The 26,137-nt window shown below is 38.8% G+C and overlaps 1 protein-coding gene across 1 annotated transcript in view; it reads right to left on the bottom strand.

The window, feature by feature from the left end:
* LOC124261853 (DDB1- and CUL4-associated factor 15-like) overlaps positions 1-25,341 on the bottom strand; it is a 34,388-nt gene extending 9,047 nt beyond the window's left edge. The window contains 12 exon segments of the mRNA XM_046696254.1: positions 489-549; positions 899-957; positions 2,570-2,646; positions 3,266-3,385; positions 11,580-11,683; positions 14,321-14,372; positions 14,374-15,290; positions 16,505-16,602; positions 17,935-18,041; positions 18,981-19,125; positions 20,686-20,804; positions 25,262-25,341. Of these exon segments, the coding sequence (XP_046552210.1) occupies positions 489-549; positions 899-957; positions 2,570-2,646; positions 3,266-3,385; positions 11,580-11,683; positions 14,321-14,372; positions 14,374-15,290; positions 16,505-16,602; positions 17,935-18,041; positions 18,981-19,125; positions 20,686-20,804; positions 25,262-25,300 (1,898 nt within the window). The 5' untranslated portion in view covers positions 25,301-25,341.
* Between the last annotated feature and the right edge of the window lie 796 nt (positions 25,342-26,137).

The raw sequence follows: 26,137 nt of genomic DNA, 5'->3' as shown, positions 1-26,137 counted from the left end.
TTAAACTGCACACTTTCCAAACCTCACTCAGTGATATTACAAAGTTAGTACCTGACAGAAGCCAACATTTCCACTGCTTGTTTGTTTGTTGGTTGGTTGTTTAATGCCTCAATCAGCAATATTCCAGCTATATGGAGGTCTGCAAATAATTGAGTCTGGGCCAGACAATCCAGAGATCAACACCATGAGCTTCAATCTACACATTTGGGTACAATGACCAAGTCCACATTTCTACTGAGAGATGGTTCCTCAGGGGTGGATCCAGGATTTTGGAGGGGGAGGGAGTTGGGAATGCGCACTTATATCATGAAGTCCAAAGGTTAGGGGGAAATGCTCCTCAGGGACATCATTTTCGGAGAAAAGGGGGGTGCGCACCCCCACACACCCCTCTGGATCCACCCCTGTTCCTATGTCTTCCACTACATTTTACCGGGTACAAGGATATTGTGAACTGCTTCATGTAATGACACGTATGATGGTGTTCTTACCCTCTCATGATCTGTTCATTCATCTCTGTCAGTTCATCTATATGTAGAGTTGAGTAGTTCCCTGAAACAAGCACAGAAGAGTGTTAACAATGTCCAGAAAGTACGATCATGACACAACTACTTTACCACATCAGTCTTACAAGTCCAAGCACCCATGAGGGTCATGGACAGAACTTGCTTTGTAATGTTCTTGTGGCAATGACAACATCCTTATTGTGTAGTTTTTCAGATATCAACTGATCTGTCAGGGTGACCTTTTGTTTATTGGACATTCAAGGGTGGGGGATGGGGAGGGTGTCAGGGTGTCAGGGTGTAGGAACTGAATTAGTGTATTTCATGCCTGGTCCACACCTATAAACCCTCTTTCTTAGAATCTTAAACTCACAATCAATAGATAGAAATCAACCTACCTGTGCGCAGATTCCACTCAAATGTAAAGCTGGTTTGATATGACTTCACAGCTCCTTTGCTGAAAAACACAAGCATCAACTCTTTAATCACAACACCACAATGTCACCATGGTCTTCGTGAACTTTTATCAGCATAATTCTATGTATCCCTACAGCATAATTCTATGTATCCCCACAGCACAATTCTATGTAATAATAATAATAATAATAATAATCTACTTCTATAGCGCCGAGTTCCAGCTAGGCTGCTCACAGGCGCTTGTGCAGTTCAGTCTATTTCATTTCAAATAGATGTGTCTTTAAATGTTTTCGAAAAGTTTGTAGACTTGGGGCGGATTTTAGCGACATAGGAAGGTTGTTCCATAGCATGGGAGCTGCACACTCAAAGCAGCGGTCCCCGTATTTGGTCCTGGATGGTCTGGTGATAAGCAGATCTTTATCTTGTGATTTAAGGGTTCTTGTTGGTCTATGGTTGTTTAGAAGAGATGACAAGTAAGATGGAGCAGTGTTGGTCTTCAGGCACTTGTAGATAATGGTAAGCACCTTGAATTTTATGCGTCTGGCAACGGGTAGCCAATGCAGTTCTCTTAACTTGGGGTGATGTGGTCTCTTCGAGGACAACGAGTTATTATCCTGGCGGCTGTGTTTTGTATAACCTGGAGTCGATGAACCAGGGAAGCTGTTATCCCAAACAAAAGTGAATTGGCATAGTCAAGGCGAGATATGACTGTTGCTTGAGTGAGAGTTTTGGCGGTTTCATCTGAAAGATATCGTCTTAGTTTACCAATCTGATGAAGATGATAGTGAGAAGACTGGCACATTTGGGTGACCTGCTTGTTCATGGTCATGTGGGAGTCAAAACAACTCCTAGATTCTTCACTTGGGAAGAGGCAGGCACATTCACAGGTCCAATATTGACTGAGAATTCTGTCATAACGTTCCTGTAAGTGCTTTGGCCCAGCAATGAATACTTCCGTTTTGTTGTCATTTAGTTTGAGAAAGTTAATTCTCATCCAAGTTCTGATGTCACTGATGCATCTTTCCAGCTTCGTTATCTTGTCCTGAAGTGATACAATCCTGGAGGCGATACAGCTCTGGGTGTCATCTGCAAAGCACTGGAAGTCAATGCAGTGGTTCTGGAAAACATCACCTAGTGGCAACATATAGATGGTAAACAAGAGTGGTCCAAGGACTGAACCCTGTGGAACGCCATATGATAACCACCTTTCTTCTGACACGGCCTCACCCACTTTCACTGACTGAGTTCTGTTTTTTAGATATGACTCAAGCCACATCAATACTGGTCCGGTGATACCAACAGTCTTCTCAAGTCGAGACAGCAGGATACTGTGGTCTATTGTATCGAAGGCTGCTGACAGGTCTAGTAGAACAAGAAGTACTACTCTCTGATTGTCTAGATGAGAAAGGATGTCATTTTGTATCCCCACAGCAAAATACTCTACCATCATGCTAACATTGATGAAATAGATGGTTGCAATAAATAAGATAGAAATATTATCAAAATTATAAACAAGGTTCTGAATACAACGTGTAGACCAACACTGAAAATGGACTACACAGTGTTGACACTAGTTTTCCTTCAGCACGTTCAAAATAGGATTCAACAATGAATATATGGTAGTATGGCTTCCAAGTATAGTGAGTACACACCTTTGTTTGGTAAGTCGATCTCTGGCCTGTATGAGAGCATGAACTGTGCCAAACACACGGAAGCTGTCGGGACACACCTGCAACATGCAAAATACTTCTACATGGACACCTGGCAACTGTAGGCAAGACTGGAGGCTCAGCTACATGCTACATTACAAATATCTTGCCAGTGTACGAGAGGCTGGACGATCGATGGTCTGGTCATGGTATACAGTAAGCTCTCACATTACTCCTACACACATATCTCGCCAGTGTATGTGAGACTGGACGATCGATGGTCTGTCATGGTATACAGTAAGCCCTCACATTACTACTACACACATATCTCGCCAGTGTATGAGAGACTGGACGATCGATGGTCTGTCATGGTATACAGTAAGCTCTCACATTACTACTACACACATATCTCGCCAGTGTGCGAGAGACTGGACCATCGATGGTCTGTCATGGTATACAGTAAGCTCTCACATTACTACTACACACATATCTCGCCAGTGTACGAGAGGCTGGACGATCGATGGTCTGGTCATGGTATACAGTATGCTCTCACATTACTACTACACATTATTACATTTCAGATCCCATGTTTGACAATTTGTCCCTTACACAAGAATACATGCCAGGTCAATTACACAGGATACTAACCAACTGTTGGTTGGAAATATATCTCCCAATCTCACTAGTTTTAGTACTTACATCGAGTATCTGCAGGTCGTAGTTACAGAAGGCCACATATCTCTGGCCCCACTCTGCCTCCTGGTGTATCACCTCCACCATGTAGTGCTCGATGTCAAACGTCATCTGAAGCACTGTCACCTACACAAACCATACACATTAATGTCACTTAGATGACATAAAATGTCGCATAAAACTCCACAAACATGTAATTTTTGGAGTAAAATTGATATTTTATACTTATCCTGACTCATGCTCTTTTTGCTTGTCTTCTTCTTCTTGCGAACATAGTGGAACACTTGTATCTCCCTAATTGAAGCTCCCTTCAATTTAAAATCACTAATTAGTATTCACCACGAGTTACCTCCTTTCCACAAGCGCGTGAACGAGGGCGCCACCTCTACCCATGTGCCTCACTCTCTCCTCATATACTGAGCCCAACATTTGAATTTACAGGGAAATCCAAAGTGTTATTTGGGGAGGATGGGAGGGCTGACCTCATGAGTCAGGATAAGTATAAAATATCAATTTTACTCCAAAATTACATATTTTTCCTTATCCTGACTCATGCTCTTTTGCTTGTAGCATCCCAATGGAACGGAGGTGGGAATATCTAATACTTTGGATTTTTAATAATTAGTGATTTGAACTGTGATGATTGTAATAACCCTATGGGAACTTCATAAAGGCACTGAACTGATGAATTCCTGCTGCTAACTTATCAGCTGCCATATAAAAGGTTATTACCATGTACTTATTATGATAAAGTATATATAACATTAATACAATGCTTAAGACTAATAGACTTAAGCTTGTTAATATGCTAGTATAAACTCCTTAGAGTTTGTTAGCTAAAATACTTTAAGATATAACATAGTACTAAGCTTAAGATATGATTAAACTTAAGCTAATTATATAATAGCAAACTCTTTAGAGTTTGTTAGTTAATATACTTATATGATATAGATATAATGCTGAGCTTAAGATATGAATAAGCTTTAGCTACATACATAATAGCAAAAACTCTGTAGAGTTTGTTAGCTAATATATTTTTATAATATGAGTATAGTACTGTGCTTAAGCTATAATTAACTTAAGCTACCTATATAATAGCCAAACTCTGTAGAGTTTGTTAGCTAATATATATTTATAATATTAGTATAGTACTGAGCTTAAGATATAATTAACTTAAGCTACATATATATAGCAAAACTCTGTAGGGTTTTGTTAGCTAATATATTTTTACAATATGAGTATAGTAGTGTGCTTAAGATATAATTAACTTAAGCTACATATATAATAGCAAAACTCCGTGAGAGTTTGTTAGCTAATATATTTTACAATATGAGTATAGTAGTGTGCTTAAGATATAATGAACTTAAGCTACATATATAATAGCAAAAGTGAGAGTTTGTTAGCTAATATATTTTACAATATGAGTATAGTATTGTGCTTAAGATATTATTAACTTAAGCTACATATATAATAGCCAAAAACTCTGTAGAGTTTATTAGCTAATATGTTTATAGTGTAACCATAGTACTAAGCTTAAGATAAGATTAGACTTAAGCTAAATGTATATAGCAAAATAAACTCCTTAGAGTTTATTAACTAATATACTTTTTATGTTAAAAACATAGTACTGAGCTTAAGTTATGATGAAACTTAAGCTATATATATATAATAACAAAACCATCGTCGGGTTTTGTTAGCTAATACCTTTATAATGTAAACATACTGCTTAAGATATGATGAAAACTTAAGCTAATTGTATAATAGCGAAAACAACCCTTTAGAGTTTGTTAGCTATGATATAAACCTAGTATTGAGCTTATGAAGGAAAACTTAAGCTACATATATAATAGCAAGAACTCCGTAGAGTTTGTTAGCTAATACATGTTATAATGTAACCATAAAGCTTAAAATATGATGAAACTTAAGCTTAAATATATAATAATAAAAACCTCTTTTAGAGTTTTGATAGCTAATATACCTATATGATATAAACATAGTACTGCTTTAAGATATGAATAAGCTTAAGTTACATATATAATAGCTAAAACTCTGTAGAGTTTGTTAGCTAATACATGTTATAATATAACCATATTGCTTAGAAATATGATGATACTTAAGCCAAATAGCAAAAAACTCTTTAGAGTTTGTTAGCTAATCTACTTATATGATATAAACATAGTACTAAGCTTAAGATATGAATAAGCTTAAGCTACCTATATAATAGCAAAACTCCTTAGAGTTTGTTAGCCAATATATTTTAATAATATGAGTATAGTACTATGCTTAAGGTATAATTAGCTTAAGTTACCTATATAATAGTAAAACTCCGTAGAGTTTGTTAGCTTAATTAACTTAAGCTATGTATAAAATAGCCAAAAACTCTGTAGAGTTTGTTAGCTAATGCATTTATCATGTAACCATAGTATTACTCTTAAGATATGAATAACTTAAGGTAAATATATATAATAACAAACTCTGTAGAGTTGTTAACTTATATATTGTATGATGTAATAATCATAGTACTGTGATGATAAAAGGAACTTAAGTAAATTATATATAGCATGAAGCTATTTAGTATTGTTATAAGATAAGTAAAAATCTGTTAGATTGACTTATCTTCTCCGAGGAACTGTCAGCTGTTGTGCGAGGACCATGGGATCGAATTGGTGTATACCTGAGACGCCCTCGGTGGTGATATCTCTCAGATAATGGTTTGCAACCACCATATCGATTTCCAGAAATAAACCCTCCATTATTTCAATCACATTTGTGTAGAACAATTGTAGAAGTTAGCTTATAATATCATGAGTATTAAGCTCATGGAGGGTCGGAATAGGTCCATCCGCATATGCACGTAGTATGACAGTTCTGATCCAAATGGAGATATAGTACATGAGACTTCACTCTGCGTGAAGTTGATGATAGAGGAAATAATCTGTTGCATTTTTCCTCCTGTTTGGTTTGGTGGAGATAAATTTACAGTGCTCTTGCTGGCCATCTTGATAGAATCATCGTATCATGGGGTCCAAGTATGTCATCCAGGCGTGTTCATAAACCTCACTTGTGAGGTGTTGGAGCACTATATTCATATCCCCAGGTTGGGCTGAAATTTCCGCTTTATTCTCCAAACAGAAGTTTAGTAGGTTTACTAACCATCTAGTTGTGTTAGTCGCTTGATGAAATTCAGCTGTAGTCTGAAACGCTGTGGATTTAGATCCACTTGTATCTTCGTCTAGGTAATTCGCCATAAGTCCTTTGACGATGTAGGTGCACAACCAGGTGTGTCTGTCCTCGTTGAACTTTATGTAAAATCGCCTGACTGCCGATCCCTCGCCTTAACTTGACAGGGGAGGTCTCTAACTTGAAGAAAGGCAGTCTAATCATGAATGTTCAGGTTAACTGGACTGTAATGAGGCTTGCTCGCTCACTGATATATAGTTGTCACTTTGTGACGTAAGTCTTGAACTGTGAATAGAGATCGACCTCTGTGTAGGGCGTTGTCCCTCGCGGTCCAATCAGAACAAGGCATTTTGATTCTGTATAATACCCGCTGTGATGTCACCGGTGTAGCGGAAAAACCCACCTTGAATAAATTCTTGTCGCCGTTGATATTAGCATAAACGCCGGTCTTCACCCGTAGCTTCTCGGTTATCCGAAAGTGACCACGTGTTTGAGGGTTAATGGTAACCGCTGAAACCTCCGCCAAATATATCTCGCTCTGTAATTTTATGCTGGGTAGGTTATTTTCCTGGTTGTCGTGAAAGTAATTTCAGTTTTGAATATAATCCGACTTCCTTATATATAAGGGTATAAACAACTTGCAAGTTGTGAGCTTGTAGACTGTATACATGAATGTATCGCCATAATTGTAGAATTAACGTTGAACTTGTTGTACATATTTCTTCTCAGAAACTTTGACGATTAAGAGTTATACTCGCTGTAACAAGGCTGCTGTTCAATTTCGATATTGAATTGTCTGCAGATATGCGTAATGGTCACGCATGTAGATAATCGTGATCGTCGTCCGGGATTGTATATTAGCAATTTATACGGAATAGTTGATTTCTGTGAAGATCTATGAAATGTCGTTGACTAATAATACAGCGGCGTTCTGTGTTGTAAATAGCCTGAGCAATTATCTTCGCAGAGGCTTATAGGCGGCATCTGGCATACAGTTGATAATCAACTTATGCGACGCCTTGAACGGACTGACTAGTAGCTATATATGACGAAAGTGGCTAGTATATGGCACCCTTGGAGGAGACTTCCTCGGTGAACGCCGGAGACTTCGAGAAGTTCTCGAAGTATCCCTTCTAGATCTTCTGGGTGAAGTAGACTTGGTTACTTAGCCTTCGCGACCATCGCTGAAGGTGTCGTCGAATCAAAGCCCGATTAGTATATATATATATATATAAATATATATATGAGCTTGCTTCTTCGTGAACAGCCTCTGTGTTTAACAGGATGTGGGATCGGGCGGCGCTTGCCTAAGTAGGGCCGCATGGATCATCTTATCATATTCAGAAGTCGGTTACTTAAGTCTGGTGATAAGTGTCTAATTGATCGCTCTAGATCTATTTAGGCCAGCTTAACATACGCCTCGGCCATGGATTCAACAGAACCAATATACGATTGTAGTTCTTATACTTGATATCGATGATCAACTTGTCTATGGGTTGATCTTCGGAGACTTGTGAGGGGAACGTTGATAGTTTCGCCAAGCTCTTGTATAGTCCCTCGATGTCCTTCTAGATGATGATGATCTGATTCAGGTGTCTCTCAAGATGCCTTCGCGAAGCTTCCTCTGCGCCCGGTCCGGGGAACGACGATATGACCTTCGCGAAGGCTTCCGTGATGTCTGATGGTCCGAGTCCACATCTAGGGATGAAACCGCATAAGGTGATGATCTATCCTGCCTTCGCGAAGTCCTTCGCTCGCGAAGGCTGTACATCTAGGTTCTTTCCGCCTTCGCGAAGGCTGTACATCTAGGTCCTTCGTCAAGGTGGTCCGTGACTTCCTTCGCGAAGGTGACATCGCCCTGGCTGCTACGCTGACGGGGTGCCTCTGGGGTGCTGTTCACGTTGGAGCCTTCGCTGGGTTCGGACCCTGCTACCGCAGATATTGGTCCTCCATGATGTTCATAATTTGTCGATCATGTCTTCTGGGATGGTCTGCGACGAGGTCGCCGGTGCTTTATCTGCGGTGTTAATGGAGGGGTCCACCGAAAATCGTCCGACATCAGTGTAGAGGCATCAGGCTGCATGGTGATCTCTGCTGATGTCGTTGTAGCTGTCACCGGTCGTTTCTTGTGGCGACGCCGGGATGATGATCAGCTGATCATCGTAGAGGTCCAGGTCATCGGCTGGAACAATCTCGGTTGAGAAAGTCCTAGTAGACTTCGCTGATTTTCCCTCAGAGGTCGACGCTGCCCTGGGTGTGCGACGCCCTGCGTTGAGTGTTGGTAATGATGGGACCCTCAGGACGATCATCGCGATATCTGGCGTTGGTACATCAGGCTGCATGCTGATCTGTGCCGACATCGGTCAATCTTTGATGTACATCCGTATGATGACCGGCTGATCATCATACAGGCCCAAAACTTCGATGGGAACGGTCTCGGTTGTTGAGATGTAGTAGAAAACCCTCTAGTCTTCTGCTGCGACGATGGGATGTCTGGGGAAGCAGGATGCTTCTTGAGATGGCGGACTACGCCCCACACCTCTCCACCACTCTAGCGAACACCACACGGAGGGGAGTCGGCCAACAGCAGTAGACTGGCGAGGGTTCCGTGTATCAGTCATACTAGACTCTGCATATCAGCGACCTATCTGCTGTGCGTGCCAAACGCAAAGTAAATATTAATAAAAAGGTAGAATTGGATAAATTAGTACCGCGAACTGCAATGTGAATATAATAAACATGGCGCCGTACATCATATTAAAGGCGGATCAGCAGCAGCATAAAAACGTAATCTGCAATAGTACAGAATTTTCATCAACGTAATCCACTGAAACAAACACGCGTCCCCGTGACTAAACTGTAGAAAAACGACTAAATATCAATATATAATCGTTGAAGGATACTAGCTAAACCTCTATAGATGTCTATACGAGGTAACTAACTAAATATAATTCAAAGGATATAGTGTGTCGGGAGACACAGGCGCTCTCACGTCCAGCTCACTGGGCGAAGAAGGAGAGAGTGAGGCACATGGGTAGAGGTGGCGCCCTCGTTCCCGCGCTTGTGGAAAGGAGGTAACTCGTGGTGAATACTAATTAGTGATTTTAAATTGAAGGGAGCTTCAATTAGGGAGATACAAGTGTTCCACTATGTTCGCAAGAAGAAGAAGACAAGCAAAAAGAGCATGAGTCAGCATAAGGAAAAATAATCCTAATATAGAGACTCACATGTTGTTTTCAACCAACAGGATTTCAAGCAACACGCTACCTTTATAACGGCAAAATAACAAGGAGCTTGAACTGTTTGACACTCATTTCTTAGAAGCTGACAAACGACCAAGTGGACACAGCTCATGGATAACAACCTCTATAACACTGCTTCCCTCTTGCTGTATTTCATCTTGATAGCAATATTGTCAGTCCTGCTCCACAATCATGACAATGGGATATGGATCTATACCAAAAAGTAATTAAAGTTTTCATGGGAGTTGTTTTTCATGAATTCTGTCTTTGTAACCAGGAACTTGTCAACATTTTAGGGACAATAGTGAACAATAAACTTTGCAAATAAACCAAGAATAACTTGTTTGAAAGTTCCAAGTACTGTGTATCTACTTGTCACCTAATTTCTCATGGTGAGTGAGTGAGTTGAGTTTTACCCCACACTCAGCAATATTCCAGCTTTATGGCGGCGGTCTGTAATAATCAAGTCTGGACCAGACAATCCAGTGATCAACAGCAAGAGCATCGATTTGCGCAATTGGGAACCGATGACATGTGTCCACCAAGCCAGCGAGCCTGACAACCTGATCCCATTAGTCGTCTCTTACGACAGGCATGGGTTACTGAAGGTTCATTCTAACCCGTCTTTCACCGGTCAATTTCTCATGGTGAATGAGTGAGTGAGTTTAGTTTTACGCTGCACTCTGGACCAGACAATCCAGTGATCAACAGCATGAGCATCGATCTACACAATTGGGATACAATGACATGTATCAACCAAGTCAGCGAGCCTGATCACCCAGCAAGTAACAGCAAGAGCATCGATCTGCGCAATTGGGAACCGATGACATGTGTCCACCAAGCCAGTGAGCCTGACAACCTGATCCCGTTAGTCGCCTCTTACGACAAGCATGGGTTTCTGAAGATTAATTCTAACCCGGATCTTCACAGGTATTCTCATGGTGAATCTCACCTTGCAGGATGAAAACATCAAACATTCCTACAAATGCTATGTCCTTTTTCAAGTAGTGGTAAATACAAAGTAGATCTTCATGCCACGTCAAAAAATGACAGTCACATTTTTCTGTTTTCCCTTCCAAGAGGTCACAAGTTATGTACTACCAAATGAAATCATATAACACCTGACATTTTTCATATGAGTGAGTGAGTTTATTTTTATGCCACCTTAGCAATATTCCAGTAATATCACAACGACTCCAGAAATGGGCTTCACACATTGTAGTTGTACTAATGTGAGGAATCGAATCTGGCTCTTCAGCATGACAAGCAAACGCTTTAGACACTAGGTTACCCCATCTTCTTTTTTCATATGACTATATTTCATCTGTCTCTGCTGGTGGGCATTGCAAAACTGTGTTGTCATTGTCAGTGTTGTTTAACTTATTCTGAATAGTAAATTATATGATGCACCATAGCACAACATTTCACACACAAAAAGGTACACTGTTCTGTGTTCAAAAAGTTTCTAAGTGTTCAATGAGGTGAAATAGGGTTTAACGTCGTACTTAAGAATATTTTGCTCATATGACGACATGCATGTGTATGTGTATGTGTGGAAGCTTGTACTAGCCCAGACTTTAGCTAGTTATATAGTGCTAGCTCACTAGCTCACCATGTTGTAGTTTAGCATGAAAAACCCACTCAGACACATTATACTGACACAGAGCCGACCAGTCCTTGTTGTACCCATTTATGCCGAGAGCCAGGCAGGGACCAACAAGTACCATATTTTAACGTCTTTTGGTAAGTCGCGGCTGGGGATCGAACCCGCGACCTTCCACTCTCCGGGCGGACGCTCTAATCACTACACCACGGAGGCAGTCCTCTAAGTGATTAAACAACAACTAGATACTAATGATAAATATCGTAACAGTTTCAGAGGCTGGTCATCAACTTACCGCAGGGTTCTCCGGCATCATGGACCTGATGATAGAGAGCTGCTTGCTGTCACACCACAGCACTTCCACAGGAAGCACACTGCGGTACGCCAGGTCGTAGTCATCTGAAACACAATAATCATGATGATGCATAAAAGATCATATATATTATGCACATGGTAAATTGAGTAAATGAAGTAGATAAGGTACATAAAAACAACCCATGCTTGTCGTAAGGGGTGACTAGTGGCTCGCTGACTTGGTTGACACATGTGATCATGTAACAAGTGTGTTGACCGATACTCATGCTGTTGATCACTGGATTGTCTCAGTGATTTACAGACCACCACCACATAGCCTGAATATTGCCGAGTCGGGTGTTGAACAACAAAGAAGCAAACAAACATAAAAACAAGCATTCAGTCATCCTAAAATAAACCCACAAAATGCACTATAATTATATAAATACATTAACATAACATGATATGACAAGGGATATCTGAAATTGATTAAATTTTCGTCTCAATGAAAAAAAGGGTCAAACTTTCTAAGTTACTCTAAACTTCATCCACTTATTACTTGTATTATCTAGCCCATTTGAAAAGAAATCCATAAACATATGTTACATAGGCTATATTTGGGATTACAAGTTCTTTTGTTAGGTTGAGTCCCATCCGGGTCAGGCACCTAATCTTGAGCACACAAAGTCAGCCATCCAACAGACTCAGCCACCTCAGAAAGTGTAATCCCAAATATAACATGTCATTTTTAATGAACAGACAACTACTTTATTGCAAAGGGTGTGACCAATGGTGTTAGCATCTACACCCATATGTCGCATCATTTGCAATAAAATATCGTTCCTGTTCATCATACCAGCTTCTAAATGCCACTCACAGTTGCGATACATTTGACTACTTTCTAAATGGTATTGAGTATTGATGACATCCATCAAGTTTGAACACACTGAAGATGAATCTAAAGTATTCTTCATGTTGGCAAATTCCTATTTCACACCTAAACATCTTTACCATGTTTATGACTGCCCAATGGCACGAATGAATTCAAATTCATTGTCTACCCCTGTACATAATTTCTATAAAGTAAGTGTGAACGTGAGCATGTTGGAGGTGTTAATAATGTTGATAGTACTCAATAGTCAATAAACTTTGATTTTAAGACGTTTAAAATGGCTCCGGAATAGGTCTAAAAAAATTAAAAGTGCATAAAACATAAGACATTAATACCATCAAAACTGTGCATTTCACAATGAATTAGACCTTTGACCAATGTTCTATTGTTAAGACAAGTAGGTATCAGGTTTGCTTGTTAACTTTAACGCAATAATAAGAATGTCTTATGATGAACACGATAACCCTAATACAAGTGTTTACCACTAACATGGCAATGTCCCCCACCGTTAAAGCAGAACGAAATGTAACATATTTACTAGTGTTTATCTTTTGGTCACATGCAAGATTACCATTTGTGTGATGTAGTTTTTAGCCATGGATACTTCCCAGAATCTTCTCTTAAATCTGAAGATATTTCGGGAATAAAGTAGATTTGAATGTATAGATGCAGATGCACACATCCACTGTCAGTATCAGTGTGTACTAGGGCTGGGACGGGTCCAAATTTTCTACCCAGGTACCCCACCCCCTATTACCCTACCCTGATACCCATTACGTTAATTCCCGACATCAAATTTGTATTAATAAGAAATGGCAATATATTCTTCAGCTTGGAGGATAAAATTGGGTGCAATGTTTTATGAGATATCCTGTTTATTTATTTTTGAAAAGTGGTCAAAGTATGATAGCGACCTTAAAGATAACATCAAGGTCACCCAAATTCACTGGTGTCTGCATAATTCCCCTATGTAGACTGTCACCAAATTTGAAGACATTGGATACAACAGTGCATGAGATATCGTGTTAACAACAGTTTGAAAAGTGGTCAAAATGTCATGGTGACCTTGAAAATAAGGTCAAGGTCACCCAAATCAACTGGTGTCTGCGTAATCCCCCAGTAGGCTGTCAGTAAATTTGAAGACATTGGGTACAACAGTGCATGAGATATTACGTTAACAAGAGTTTGAAAAGTGGTCAAAGTGTCATGGTGACCTTGAAAATAAAGTCAAGGTCACCCAAATCGACTGGTGTCTGAATAATCCCCCAATGTAAGCTGTCATCAAATTTGAAGACATTGGGTAAAACAGTTCATTAGATACTGTGTTAACAAGAATTGGGACGTACGTACGGACAGACGCTGCTGAATACATAGTCCCCCGTTCCACATTGCGGCTGGGTACAATGATAGTAATAGTGTCCAGGGTTCGAAATACCCTATATATTAGTGTGCCATGGCACGGTAAATATTGAAATGGCACGGCTAAAAAATGTTCTCGGTGCCCTTTTGACACGCCTGATTTTTCAGAGACATAACTCACATTTAGTCATTTAATCCCCAAAACAGTTATTTTTTCCCAAATTGAATAATACCATACATATTTGAATGCTCATAAACCCATTTCTTTATTTAACAATAAATTTCAAATGATCATCATCATTGTCATTTATTCTAAAAAACATGTGGACATAATCGATTTCAGAAAGGCACACCTAAAATATTTGTCTGGTGCCCTAAGGCACACTTAGAAAAAAAAGTATTTCTATCCCTGGTGTCCTTGACCTAATAGTGGTCTCCATCAAAGAGTTTTCAAAGCTCAGCTAAATCATAGGAGAAAATAGACACTGTACCTTCAACTGGCAATGGTGACTCGGACGAGTCTTCAGTCGTGTACCCGTACTTTTCGAAGTGAGAATGTAACAGTCCGAGAATGATTTGTATGTACAACCACACTTTCAGAACTCTTGGATGAGCCTGTCGTGCTTGCTCCGCTATTGCTTGGCGAGAAAAACGATCGTTGGGAAGACAACTTGGATGTTGAGCAATTATTTACAATATCGTCCAAGTCATGCAGGTTGGCACTGCTGCAGCCAGCTCTCATTGGCTGCTCGGGACTGTGGCACTTAGTATCAGTAAATGGACTATAGGAGTGGGAGCACTGGTTCCCAGGAGATCCCACAGGACAGGTCAGCTTGCCACATGCCCCCATGGGTTTCATACAATCAGAATGTTGACTGTTGCTCTCACCAGTACAATTTTTAGCTTTAAGAGCGGGACGGTAACTTGGTCCATGACGGGTTTCCTTGGGGATGTGGCGACAATGTTCACAGTTTTTTGTTGACTTGCACTCAGAACACTCGAGATCAGAACCCTCCAGTTCAGGAGAATGCACATTTTCCTCATCGTCATCAGCAGTAATTTCCTGCATACCCTCCAGAAATTCGTTGACTCTGCCTATACCTCCTGAATGGTCATGACACAGTGGGCTGTTGCTATCCTCTATGGTAAAAATAGATGTCCGAGTTTCTAAAATAGACAGTTCAGCACCAATATAGGAGTTGTCATGTAAGTCACTTTGCATATGTTCAGTGTTTGAGGTTGTTTCCCCTAGAAGGGTATCGTCTGTTTGATTAAAGCTACTTGGTGAGTGAGTTGCATCCACCTGTAGGGCAACTATGGAGTCACCTGTGTTGAGGATGGCGATGCCATCTATTTTAAGTTGCACTCGTGGTGAGAAGGCAGGGAACGGAGGTGCAAGTTCATACTTTGTATGAAGACAGAAGCTGTGCTGGAGACAGGTTCCAGGGTTACCTGAGGACTCTGAAATATTTCAAACACCAAGAATCATTAAAATAGTCTTTGAATTTGAACTCTGTAATATCTATGCCAATTCCAACCCTGGCTTCTAACTTAAGCTATCTGCCTTTGGGTAGGTCTAGATAAATCTCTGATGGCTCAAACATTTAATCTTATTCATAGAATTTTCAGTGTATGGGTTATTCCATGGCAGTTCAATAACTAAAGTCAAGGGTTCCATACATAACAATAACACTAATAACAGTGTTTAAAACTCCCAACATTCCAAGCCAGACAGCCGGCCTGGTAACTTTCCGGTTTTCAACAATAAACTGAAAGTACATGTGTTGTGATTGGTTATCGTAACATGAACTGTCCAATCGTAAGTAGTTTAACATAATTATCATAATACCTTAAACGCCTTAAACTGACAACAAGAGAACCTGTCTGATGTTATGAAATATTTATTGTCAGGGGTAAAAATATCTACCAGGCCACCGGACAGGCTACTTTTGAAATTTGACCGTCCGAGATGAAAATATACCATTCTGGACGGTCGGGCAGGCGGGAATTTTAAACGCTGCTAATAACTGCTAAAAAAAACCTGGCTGTGATGTATTGTGTAACAGAAATAATAAAACAGCAACAAGAAGGAAAGAAAAGCACCAAACATAATACAATTGCTATCCTATACATGTACATATACACAGCATACATTTAAGAGTTTTGCATACCGCAGTATTCATGATATTGTTCACTTAATCTATATCAATCCTGGGTCCAACATTTGCAGAGTTGAAATTGAGGGGGGCTCTGGGTTCCTTAAAGTTTTCCATGACATTTCATATACATTCACATCATCCATACCAATTTTGGGTGCTATATGTTCAGACTTTAAAATTAACTGGGCTCAAGAGACCCAGATCCATATTTTTTTACATTAGACATATGACAAGATCCTTTAACTTTCATATTTATTTGAAACAATACACATGTTTACATCCTTGCACCCCCTACGATAAACTATTACTGAAGCTATCAACCACAAGACATTCAAACTGTCACATTATTATATATTAGAGCAGATGTCTAACAAATATCAAGAGGTCTGACAACTTTCTTTCATGACACTTCCTTAAATACAGTATTATTAATCGCGAAACAAAAACTACAACAGTTACAAAGACATGCTATAATCATGATGATATTATTACAAAGAGTCACATAATATATCTTGCCTTTCTTGAGTAGCCGACATTCCTGACATCGTTTGAGCGATGGCACAGCAGTGACTGTCAGATAACACTGACAGCTGTCGTCCCCTCGACCAGGTACACTGAAATTAGTGTTGGGAATTGGTTAAAATCTAATAATTTATGATTGGTCCATTACAACCGATCAATCATCGAAAATAATTGGTTAGCGTCATTTATCGTATGTTCCTGTTATTTTTGTTAATGCACAAAAAAATAACGAAAAAACCTGTAGTAATTTGGGTTTTTTTGCAAACTGCATAAAGTCCATTTGCAAATTTTGCATATTTAAATGATGATTAGTATGTTAGAAACACATATTTCCTGGATTCTTTAAGATAAATTCAATCATGACTTGGAACGAGCTTGTACATGTAGTGATTATGAAATGTAACTTTAATGACACAGACAAAACCAGCCTTTTGAAAATATTGTTAATGCAAACAAGTGTTCCAAGATTGGTCGTGTTTCGATTATGAGAAAACATATTGACTGCTTGGTCGTTTAGTCACTGCGACCAATCTTTGATTATTTCAATTAATCGGACCACCACTAGCTGAAATACAGCTAGTTTGAGTCAAATCTACAAATCTCATCTTTATTTTACACTTCTATCAAATATGGGTCAATGGGTTAACTCTCACAATGAGAACTGACATGATGTCGAAGTAGCTTGTCAGGAGTTACCATGGTTATTGGACCTGAAAATGTTTATCATGTAATCATGCAAGTAATAACAAAAAACAGGCACTGGCAATCATTACAAAATATTGAAGAAAAAGCACATCCTGCTCAGAATATTTTCAGCACCTAATCAACTAGAACTTGTCCACTAATTGCCTGTGAACCCATATTTTAAATATCTTTGGACTTACTGGTACAGTGAATGTAATCCATATACTTTCCCTATCAGTCCTTCCTGGATTCCGCGGTTGCAAAATAAATTGCGGAAATTACCTTTTGATGCAGAAAAATGTCCACGGAAAATGCATTTTCATGCAGAAGACATGCAGAATTTGCCATTTTTCTGCCGCGGAATTTACTTATTTGGATCGTTGAATCAATATTGACTATCAAGCGAAACGAAAAGTAGGGGTATGTGTCAAACGTATGATTGGTTACACAAAAACATTTGCTATAACAACATTTTCAAAATATTCACGAATAAAGATGAATATATTCATGAGGTAATATTTTCTTCAGCACCTTACAATAATATTTTTTGAATTTTTCACTGCAATCATGTTCACAAAATTCTTTTTGAAGACTGAAATTGCATTATATTGTGTGTCTTTTCAAGTTTTTAACTGCAGAATTTTGAAAAATGGGATGCAGAATTTACTAAATTTGCAGTGGAATTCTTAAAAATTCACCGAGGAATCCAGGAGGGACTGCCCTATGCTGAAAACACTCACCAATGACCGTACACAAGAACCTTTGTGTCATCTTCTGGCCACTCACAAAATGCAAGGAACAGATCTTGGACTATATCTTCTTCTCCAAACAACCGTACTTCTGACACCTACACAAAAACAACATCAATTGTAAGTCTCTAAATAGATATAGCTATGGAAAAATGAATCTTAAATTATTCTGCTCTCTAAACTTAAACATAACAGGATGCCTTTGAACTGACATGGATGAAGGGGTAATATTGACTATGAAAATTATCTCCCTTCTTACAGTGTCTGTTCTGTCACTTGCTCTGGTGGGCCATAACCTATCATGTTGATGTAGAGGTACAGATAAGCTGCGTATCTGCGTTAATTACGCAAATACTTATGTGAAAACCAAATTCCTATTAAGTCTGTTGCGTAAATTTTGGTAAATACTCAATAATTTGATCTTACATGCGTAACACAAAGATGTCAAATCTTAGCCTGGAGGTTACTGAGGATAGATCAAATAACTGAGGTACATTGAGAGCTTCTATTTCAGCACATGAACTTGGCAACTTGCAGTCTTTCTTATCATTTCTCATCCTACTGATCAACTATGAATAATAAACATGTAAATGAACATTTAAACTTTATTACATTTTTACAATTAACGGAAAATGTCAAAATACCCAATTGAGTTTGAGTGAGGTGGGTACAATTTATTTGGTTACTCAAAGGAAAATTGTGATACCCAATTGAGATGAACACAAGCGAGTACATAACTCAATGACCCATTAGTTATCTGTAGCTCTGTTGATGAGATACAAAAAACAACAACATGACATACAGGATGTTGGAGGGTTAACCAGATGCATTGAGAGTGAACAACGAAAATGGAAAGCTGCATTGTCGTGGAAGATGGCTACTACAAACATATCAGAACAATTCCTTAAAATATCAAAGATTTCTTGTGAAAATCCTGTGGTGAACAAAGAATGATCAAGGAAACATTCTACACAGAACACTTCAAGGGCTTCAGAACCTCTGGACCAATGCCCGAGATGCCAAGTACGACAGCTTACCAGTTCCAGTGGCCTCTCCGGGACAAACCTCCACCAGTGCAGCCTGTAGACATAGACAGGGTAGGCTGTGTGTTCATCAGCATCCACATGGAGGGAGTAAGACAACACAAACTGACCTGACTTGGTAAAACCTAGGAATACATGTCTGCAAACAAGGAGAACACACACAGTGAACAATATTACAGCTACATCATCTGAAAGTAATCACACCTTGGTGTACAAAACAACCTTAGCCTTATGATTGTCATAAGTATTTGTTAAAGTATTGGAGTTACAATCACGTTAGTGCTAAGATTTGTGACTTGTTTAAAAGCTGCACTCAGCAAAAATGCTTAACCACACTATGTGACAGGGTTACTAAATAATCGTTCCAGGATCACACAATCCAGTGATTGACATCACCAGCATCGATCTAGGCAACTTGGATACATTGACATCCACGTCACCATGCCCGACCACCCAATCCCATTAGGTGCCTTTACAACAAGCATGGGATACTACTGGCAAACAAGGATAAGTTGAGCACTGGCCTGACAATTAACCCGCATTATCATGTATGAGTGCCGCCAGTTGGTGCTTGCTATTGTTAGCGAAGGGGCCCCAGGTTATCCGTGATTAAGTGTAGTGCGACTTGCTACACCGACGTGAGAGTCTTATGAGCAAGGCGTGTGCAGCTATGCGCGGAATCAATTTCAATGTCATGGGTCTTCCCTGTCTATAGAGACAGGTTATCCACATGGAAATGTCATTATGACAGATATACACCACCCTTTTAGCTACAATCTTGAGGAAAAATGACACTTTTATCAACCCAACCCATAAAGTATATCATGTGGATCAAAATTACTCTTTTCAGCATTGATCAGTTTCAATACTGACTTTGATGAGCAAATGCTATTCATAATCTTGTGTTTACATTTGGAACATATCAATTTACCAAAACTAAATTCTGGTGTCCCTGACTGAGATATTAGCAAGCCCCAGGACCCCGAAACCCTGATGCATCACAGATAACAGATTGTACACATGTAGTATTCAACAAACACACAAATGACTATTCATTCTTATTCTAGAATATTTATATAGCACACATATCCATGCAACTAGTACATGCTCAAGGCGCTGGTATTTTTCCCTCAATCATTGGATGTCAATCTCAACGGCACATCGTATTATCAATCCCTGGGGAGCATACAACACTTGCAGCTACTAGGCGCACCGAGTTATTTTGTGGCTTTCCAATCCTTACAATAGACTACACTAAATCAATGTCTCAGATTGGTTCATCATATTCATATCAAGATCAACTGTTCAAAAATGTTGTCCCCAGAACAATACATCAAAAACTTTTTACTCAAATTTCAAACTGAGGTAGACAATTTGAAACAGCTGAATTTTTAACTCAACTGCATTTTTTAAATAAAAAAAAAGCCCAAACAACTTAAGTAATCTATCCACCAAACGCAAATGTTCTACTAAGTTTGAGTTTAATATTGATTTCAGTTTATTCTGGGATTTGAGTAAAAACTCTGACTTAAGTCAAAACTCAGACTTAGTTTGTTTCGAGAAATTGGGGCCGGATCAAATTACAGAAACATTCTGGAATGCATTAAACGTTCAAGGTAATATCATTGCTCCCATGAAAATAACATTATCTTGAAACTCCATGAAAGTCAGAGTTTGGGTCCCCCAACATTATACATACCCTTCTTCCAGGACAAACTGGGGTACAAGAGACTTGAGGCGATAACACAGTCGGCCAGGGATTTTGGTAAAAGGTTTCCATGATAATGATTTCTTCTGTATTTTTAATTTACCAGTTTGCTGAAACGAAACAAAAAAGAAATGGTAAAGCAACAACAAATTCTTAAAATTATTGATTAGTGTGAGTGACATGTTTAACATGTTTAAGCAATATAATGGCTATTTATAAAGCTCATGTTTCCACACACTGGCATGCTCAAAGCGCTAACGAATTATTACCCCAGATAACCCAAGCTGCCTATGTGGCGCTAGAAGGTTAACAGTCATATGACTTATCCCACCAGGTACCCATTTACTGCTGGGTGAACAGAGGCAATTCATGAACAAACTCACTTGCCTAAGGTAAGACCACATGTTTCACATGTGCTTCGTTGTGGGTCAGGACTTAAGTCCTAGAAACTTTCAGGAGTCAAGCTGCCAAACACGGTCACCCATCCAAGGACTGTCCACGACAAACGTTACATAACTTCAACTGATTTGTGACCTTGGCTCTATGCACAGGACCACACACCACCTTCCATGTTTCATCCATGTCAAGATGACATTAAATATGCTTGAAAGCATGACGACCCTGGTATGCCAGATGGCATGCCACAAAGTAAGTCGGAGTCAGACACTTTTCATGCCATGTCGTTGAGTGCTGAAGACCACCTGTGCTTCCACATGTTCAATAACAACCATGACACACCTGGCAACACATGGCACTGATACATTTCCGCATTCAGATTGAAAAGAAGTAAACATGTTTGTTATGTCTTCCATTGAGGCTTATAGATAAAGGAGAGATCACACAATATATGGATTCAACAAGGATACGCTATAATAATGAACCGGTTTCTTCAACCAAATCAAATAAGTTACTTGATAATGATACTTGAACCTGCTTCAAAATGCCACTCCTTATTGTAATATAGGATATATCTTATCCTTCCACAGTACTCCAATTCTTTCTCACGTCTCTCAAAGAAGTAAATAATGTAAAAATCATGGTTCTCGCTCACCTACAAATTTAGGCATCAAGAGGACCCCTAATAATTAATTTCAAAGGTCCTTACATGAAATATGAAGGTCTTGTACACTAATGATGCATATTGTAGTGTACTGTCTGACATGATATGATGGAATATTGTAGTGTACTGTCAGACATGACATGATGGAATATTGTAGTGTACTGTCAGACATGATATGATGGAATATTGTAGTGTACTGTCAGACATGATATGATGGAATATTGTAGTGTACTGTCTGACATGATATGATGGAATATTGTAGTGTACTGTCTGACATGATATGATGGAATATTGTAGTGTACTGCCAGACATGATATGATGGACTGCCAGACATGATAATATTGTAGTGTACTGTCAGACATGATATGATGGAATATTGTAGTGTACTGTCAGACATGATATGATGGAATATTGTAGTGTACTGTCTGACATAATATGATGGAATATTGTAGTGTACTGTCTGACATGATGGAATATTGTAGTGTACTGTCAGCATGACATGATGGAATATTGTAGTGTACTGTCAGACATGATATGATGGAATATTGTAGTGTACTGTCTGACATGACATGATGGAGTATTGTAGTGTACTGTCTGCATGACATGATGGAATATTGTAGTGTACTGTCTGACATGACATGATGGAGTATTGTAGTGTACTGTCAGACATGACATGATGGAATACTGTAGTGTACTGTCTGACATGACATGATGGAATATTATAGTGTACTGTCAGACATGATATGATGGAATATTGTAGTGTACTGTCAGACATGATATGATGGAATATTATAGTGTACTGTCAGACATGATATGATGGAATATTGTAGTGTACTGTGTACTGGGCACGTCATGTAAAAGCCTGAATAACAACAACAACAAGTAGCAATGTTGATTTTGTAAGGAACAGGAACACTCCAGATGGGTTAAAAAGGCAACGGTTATTGAAAGATAAGACATATAGATGAACAACTTCTCTTTTCACAATGAGAAGTGACCTTTCCGTGTAGATTCTAACACTGTTATCAAAAACGTCCCTCCTCATTGTAAATATAGAAGTTGTTCATCCATACATCTTATCCTTATTTAGTACTCCAACTTTTATTTGCTTCTCAAAGAAGTGACACTTATTTTCAAATTGTCACTCATGTCAAGTTATAGTTCTCAATTCTCCAAGAACCAACTGAAATAATGCAAGATACAGCCTGGAAAACCATAGAGGAGAACAATGTAAACATTCATTTGTACTATTCTGCTCGTTAACACTACATTCTTACAACACAGCATGGATGTTGCCATGACAAAATTATGTCTCCACTAGCTTACTATAATGCCATAATCATTTCACTGTGTACTTGTTAAGCTGGATTTTGTAAGCATGGTAATGTTCGATCCATCCTAAGCCTTTCCTTACAAATTAGTTCTCTGTTCATCACACTTACAATACAAAATCCAGACTCGATTATTAACAGACTGCCTCCACATAGCTGGAATACTGATGACTTAAACAACAACAAAAAAGCAAAACAAATACAATACAAATTTGATATGAATGAAAATACAATCTTAACAGATGTAATTTAACCAGGTAAACTGTACTACACATGATACTTATGACCAAATACATAATAAGATTTCTGTTTGGGAACAAAACCTCCCTTACAATGTCAACTCCAGTCTCATGCTGAGGTTTACAGAAGGACAAGAGATTGAATTAGTGTCTTGTGTAAATTTGAAATGGAACTTGAATAATCGCCCATTTGACTGATAAAGACCATGAAGAAAAAGAGAAAAGTATCTGTTTGAAAGATATAAATAGACAATGAATAGCCAATGGCTAACGTTGACTGTGAAAATAGATGTTGTCACCAAGCATGACATATTGGTAACCAGCAAATGTGAATGATAAAAGTCATGAGTATTTGTCTACAAGATATTTCTGACAATAAGTGATCTCAGTCAACATGGTTAAATATTCTGTTTACGTATTAGGTTGAAAATGAAATCAGTTTCTCTTACAGTCCCTTCCTTCATGTGCAAGTACTGACTGAATAAAATATGTGGCCTCATCAAATATTGGTCACTGAAAATAGCGTTAGCAGTTTTTGAAATTGAGGTGGTTCCTGGGAATCTTTAACTTTTGCGACTTAAGTATTTGAATCCCTAAATGGGAACCACCTAAATCTGTAACCTATAAGAAAATAGTGAGTGAGTATTGTTTTACGTCACTTTTAGCCATATTCCAGCAATATCACAGCAGGAAACACCAGAAAAGGGCTTTACACATTGTACCAATGTGGGGAGTCGAACACGGGTCTTCTGCATTACAGGCGGATGCTTTATCCATTAGGCTACCCCTCCACCCCTTTAACATAATAGTCATGTTTATGGCATGCACTCCCTGACTTTCCTTCAACACAGATCTGGATTAATTGTGATGAAAACTGCATACAAACTAAATGGGTGTCTGCCTAATGTCAACCTGTCTTTGACAGATAGTTAGCAAAATAAGATGGTAGTTAACAGAAGCACAAGATATGTGGTTTTCAACACATGTATTCTTAGCATAACAAGGGGCCATCATTTCCTCTCTCATCAGTGAATGAAGAACTAATATTGGCACAAGATATGTGAATTTTCAACATACATATTTTTGATACATGACATGGGGGCTACCATTTCTTCTATCATCAGTGAATGAAGAATTAATACTGACGCAAGACATGAGGATATCAACATATGTATTCTTGCCACACAACACGTCAGTGAATTATCAGTGAATGAAGAAGTAACCTGTGAAAAATGTCTGGGACTTATAAGAAACAATGTGACAGATACAGATTCTGGTGCAACTGTTCCTTAACAATTCAAACTTACAATTGTTATGGTGTTGAATTTGTTCTATACAAATTTTCGAAAGAAAACCCAAAGGATTTTAAAAAGCTGACACTACAGCTTAAAGCAACTAAAAAACAAGCGTGCTCAGAAATGAAATGACAAAACGACAACCAATATTCACAGAAACATAAAGGTGACAAAGTCAAGATAGGTATGCCATTTTATCTACATTCTATCTAAAACATTAACATACAAACATACCGTCTTACGAAAAGGTATCACGCAAAGAGAATGAAATGACTGACATGCGACCCAGAAGTGTCAATAATGACATTTTGTTATTGACAACAAACAGAAAGCTGTCAATTTCAATTCATTGACCAATTAAACATCTGTCAGATAAAGTCAACTACCATCGTTAAGATGCTGTGTTGCATGTGTGGCTTATGTCAAAGTGTGAACCTCCCATTGAAGTTGACATAAACTTTGACAATCTAACGCCCTCACGAATTTAGGTGACTATATGGAAAAACAATAGGGTAGTCGATTCTTCAGGTCGGAAGTCTTATCGTGAGGTGGACTTGAACAGAATCGGTGGCAGTTCTCTAAAATGTGAAGAAGTACATTCTTCCTTGAAATTTGTGTCATATCACTTTATCGATTCCTTACCTCTCGAACCGCCAGTTTGTGAACAAGACTGGCCGCCATTTGTTTCAAACATTGCACGCGATCAATGTGGATGCATGTGGGGCGCGCACCTGATTGGATCTTACTGGTTATCTCCCCTTTATCTTCACCACCTCCGCTGTTGAGAAAATTGATTTTTGGGTGGGATGGTATAAATATATTTGTTCATGCTGGGAATGTCACATGTGTCGCACACAAACAAAAAGAAAATCTAAACTTTCATAGTTTTCTATACTTCAGTTAGTTTTTATCCGAACTATATTTAATTTTTTCATCAAGTAGAATCGTTTGAACGATGTCGCGAAAAAGACATTCAGAACAATTGAAAAAAGATTCACTGGTACATCGGAATATGAAATGCCAATTATAAAAATGTATAATTACTTCTTCTCTCATCATCAGTGAATGACAGGAGTAAGCTCAGACTAAGCTGCACCAAACACTCTCTGGTTTCCAAATCTCCCAAGTGTATAGATTCTGATATAGTGAGTGAGTATGGTTTTACGTCGCTTTTAGCAATATTCCAGCAACATCACGGCGAGGACACCAGAAATGGGCTTCACACATTCTACCCAAGTGGAGAATCGAACCCAGGTATTCGGCGTGACGAGAGGACGTTTTAACCACCAAGCTACCCCACCGCCCCAGATACTGATATAAATACAATGATAAAGAAACAGTTCAGGTAAACTTACACCACATAGACTGCCTCACCATTCCTGAACCGCAGCAGTTTCCCACTAAGCATTAGACTAACCACAATACGGGCTACTGTTATTACCCTGGCACAGTATGATATAAAATGTCCTAATCAAACCGTGTCGGATCACAGATTTTGGAGTGAGTGAGTGAGTATGG

The sequence above is a fragment of the Haliotis rubra genome, unplaced genomic scaffold (genome assembly GCF_003918875.1).
Source record: "Haliotis rubra isolate DU_JTF1 unplaced genomic scaffold, ASM391887v1 Scf10, whole genome shotgun sequence".
Classification (NCBI taxonomy): Eukaryota; Metazoa; Mollusca; class Gastropoda; order Lepetellida; family Haliotidae; genus Haliotis; species Haliotis rubra.
This window is presented reverse-complemented; position numbering and strand designations above follow the sequence as displayed.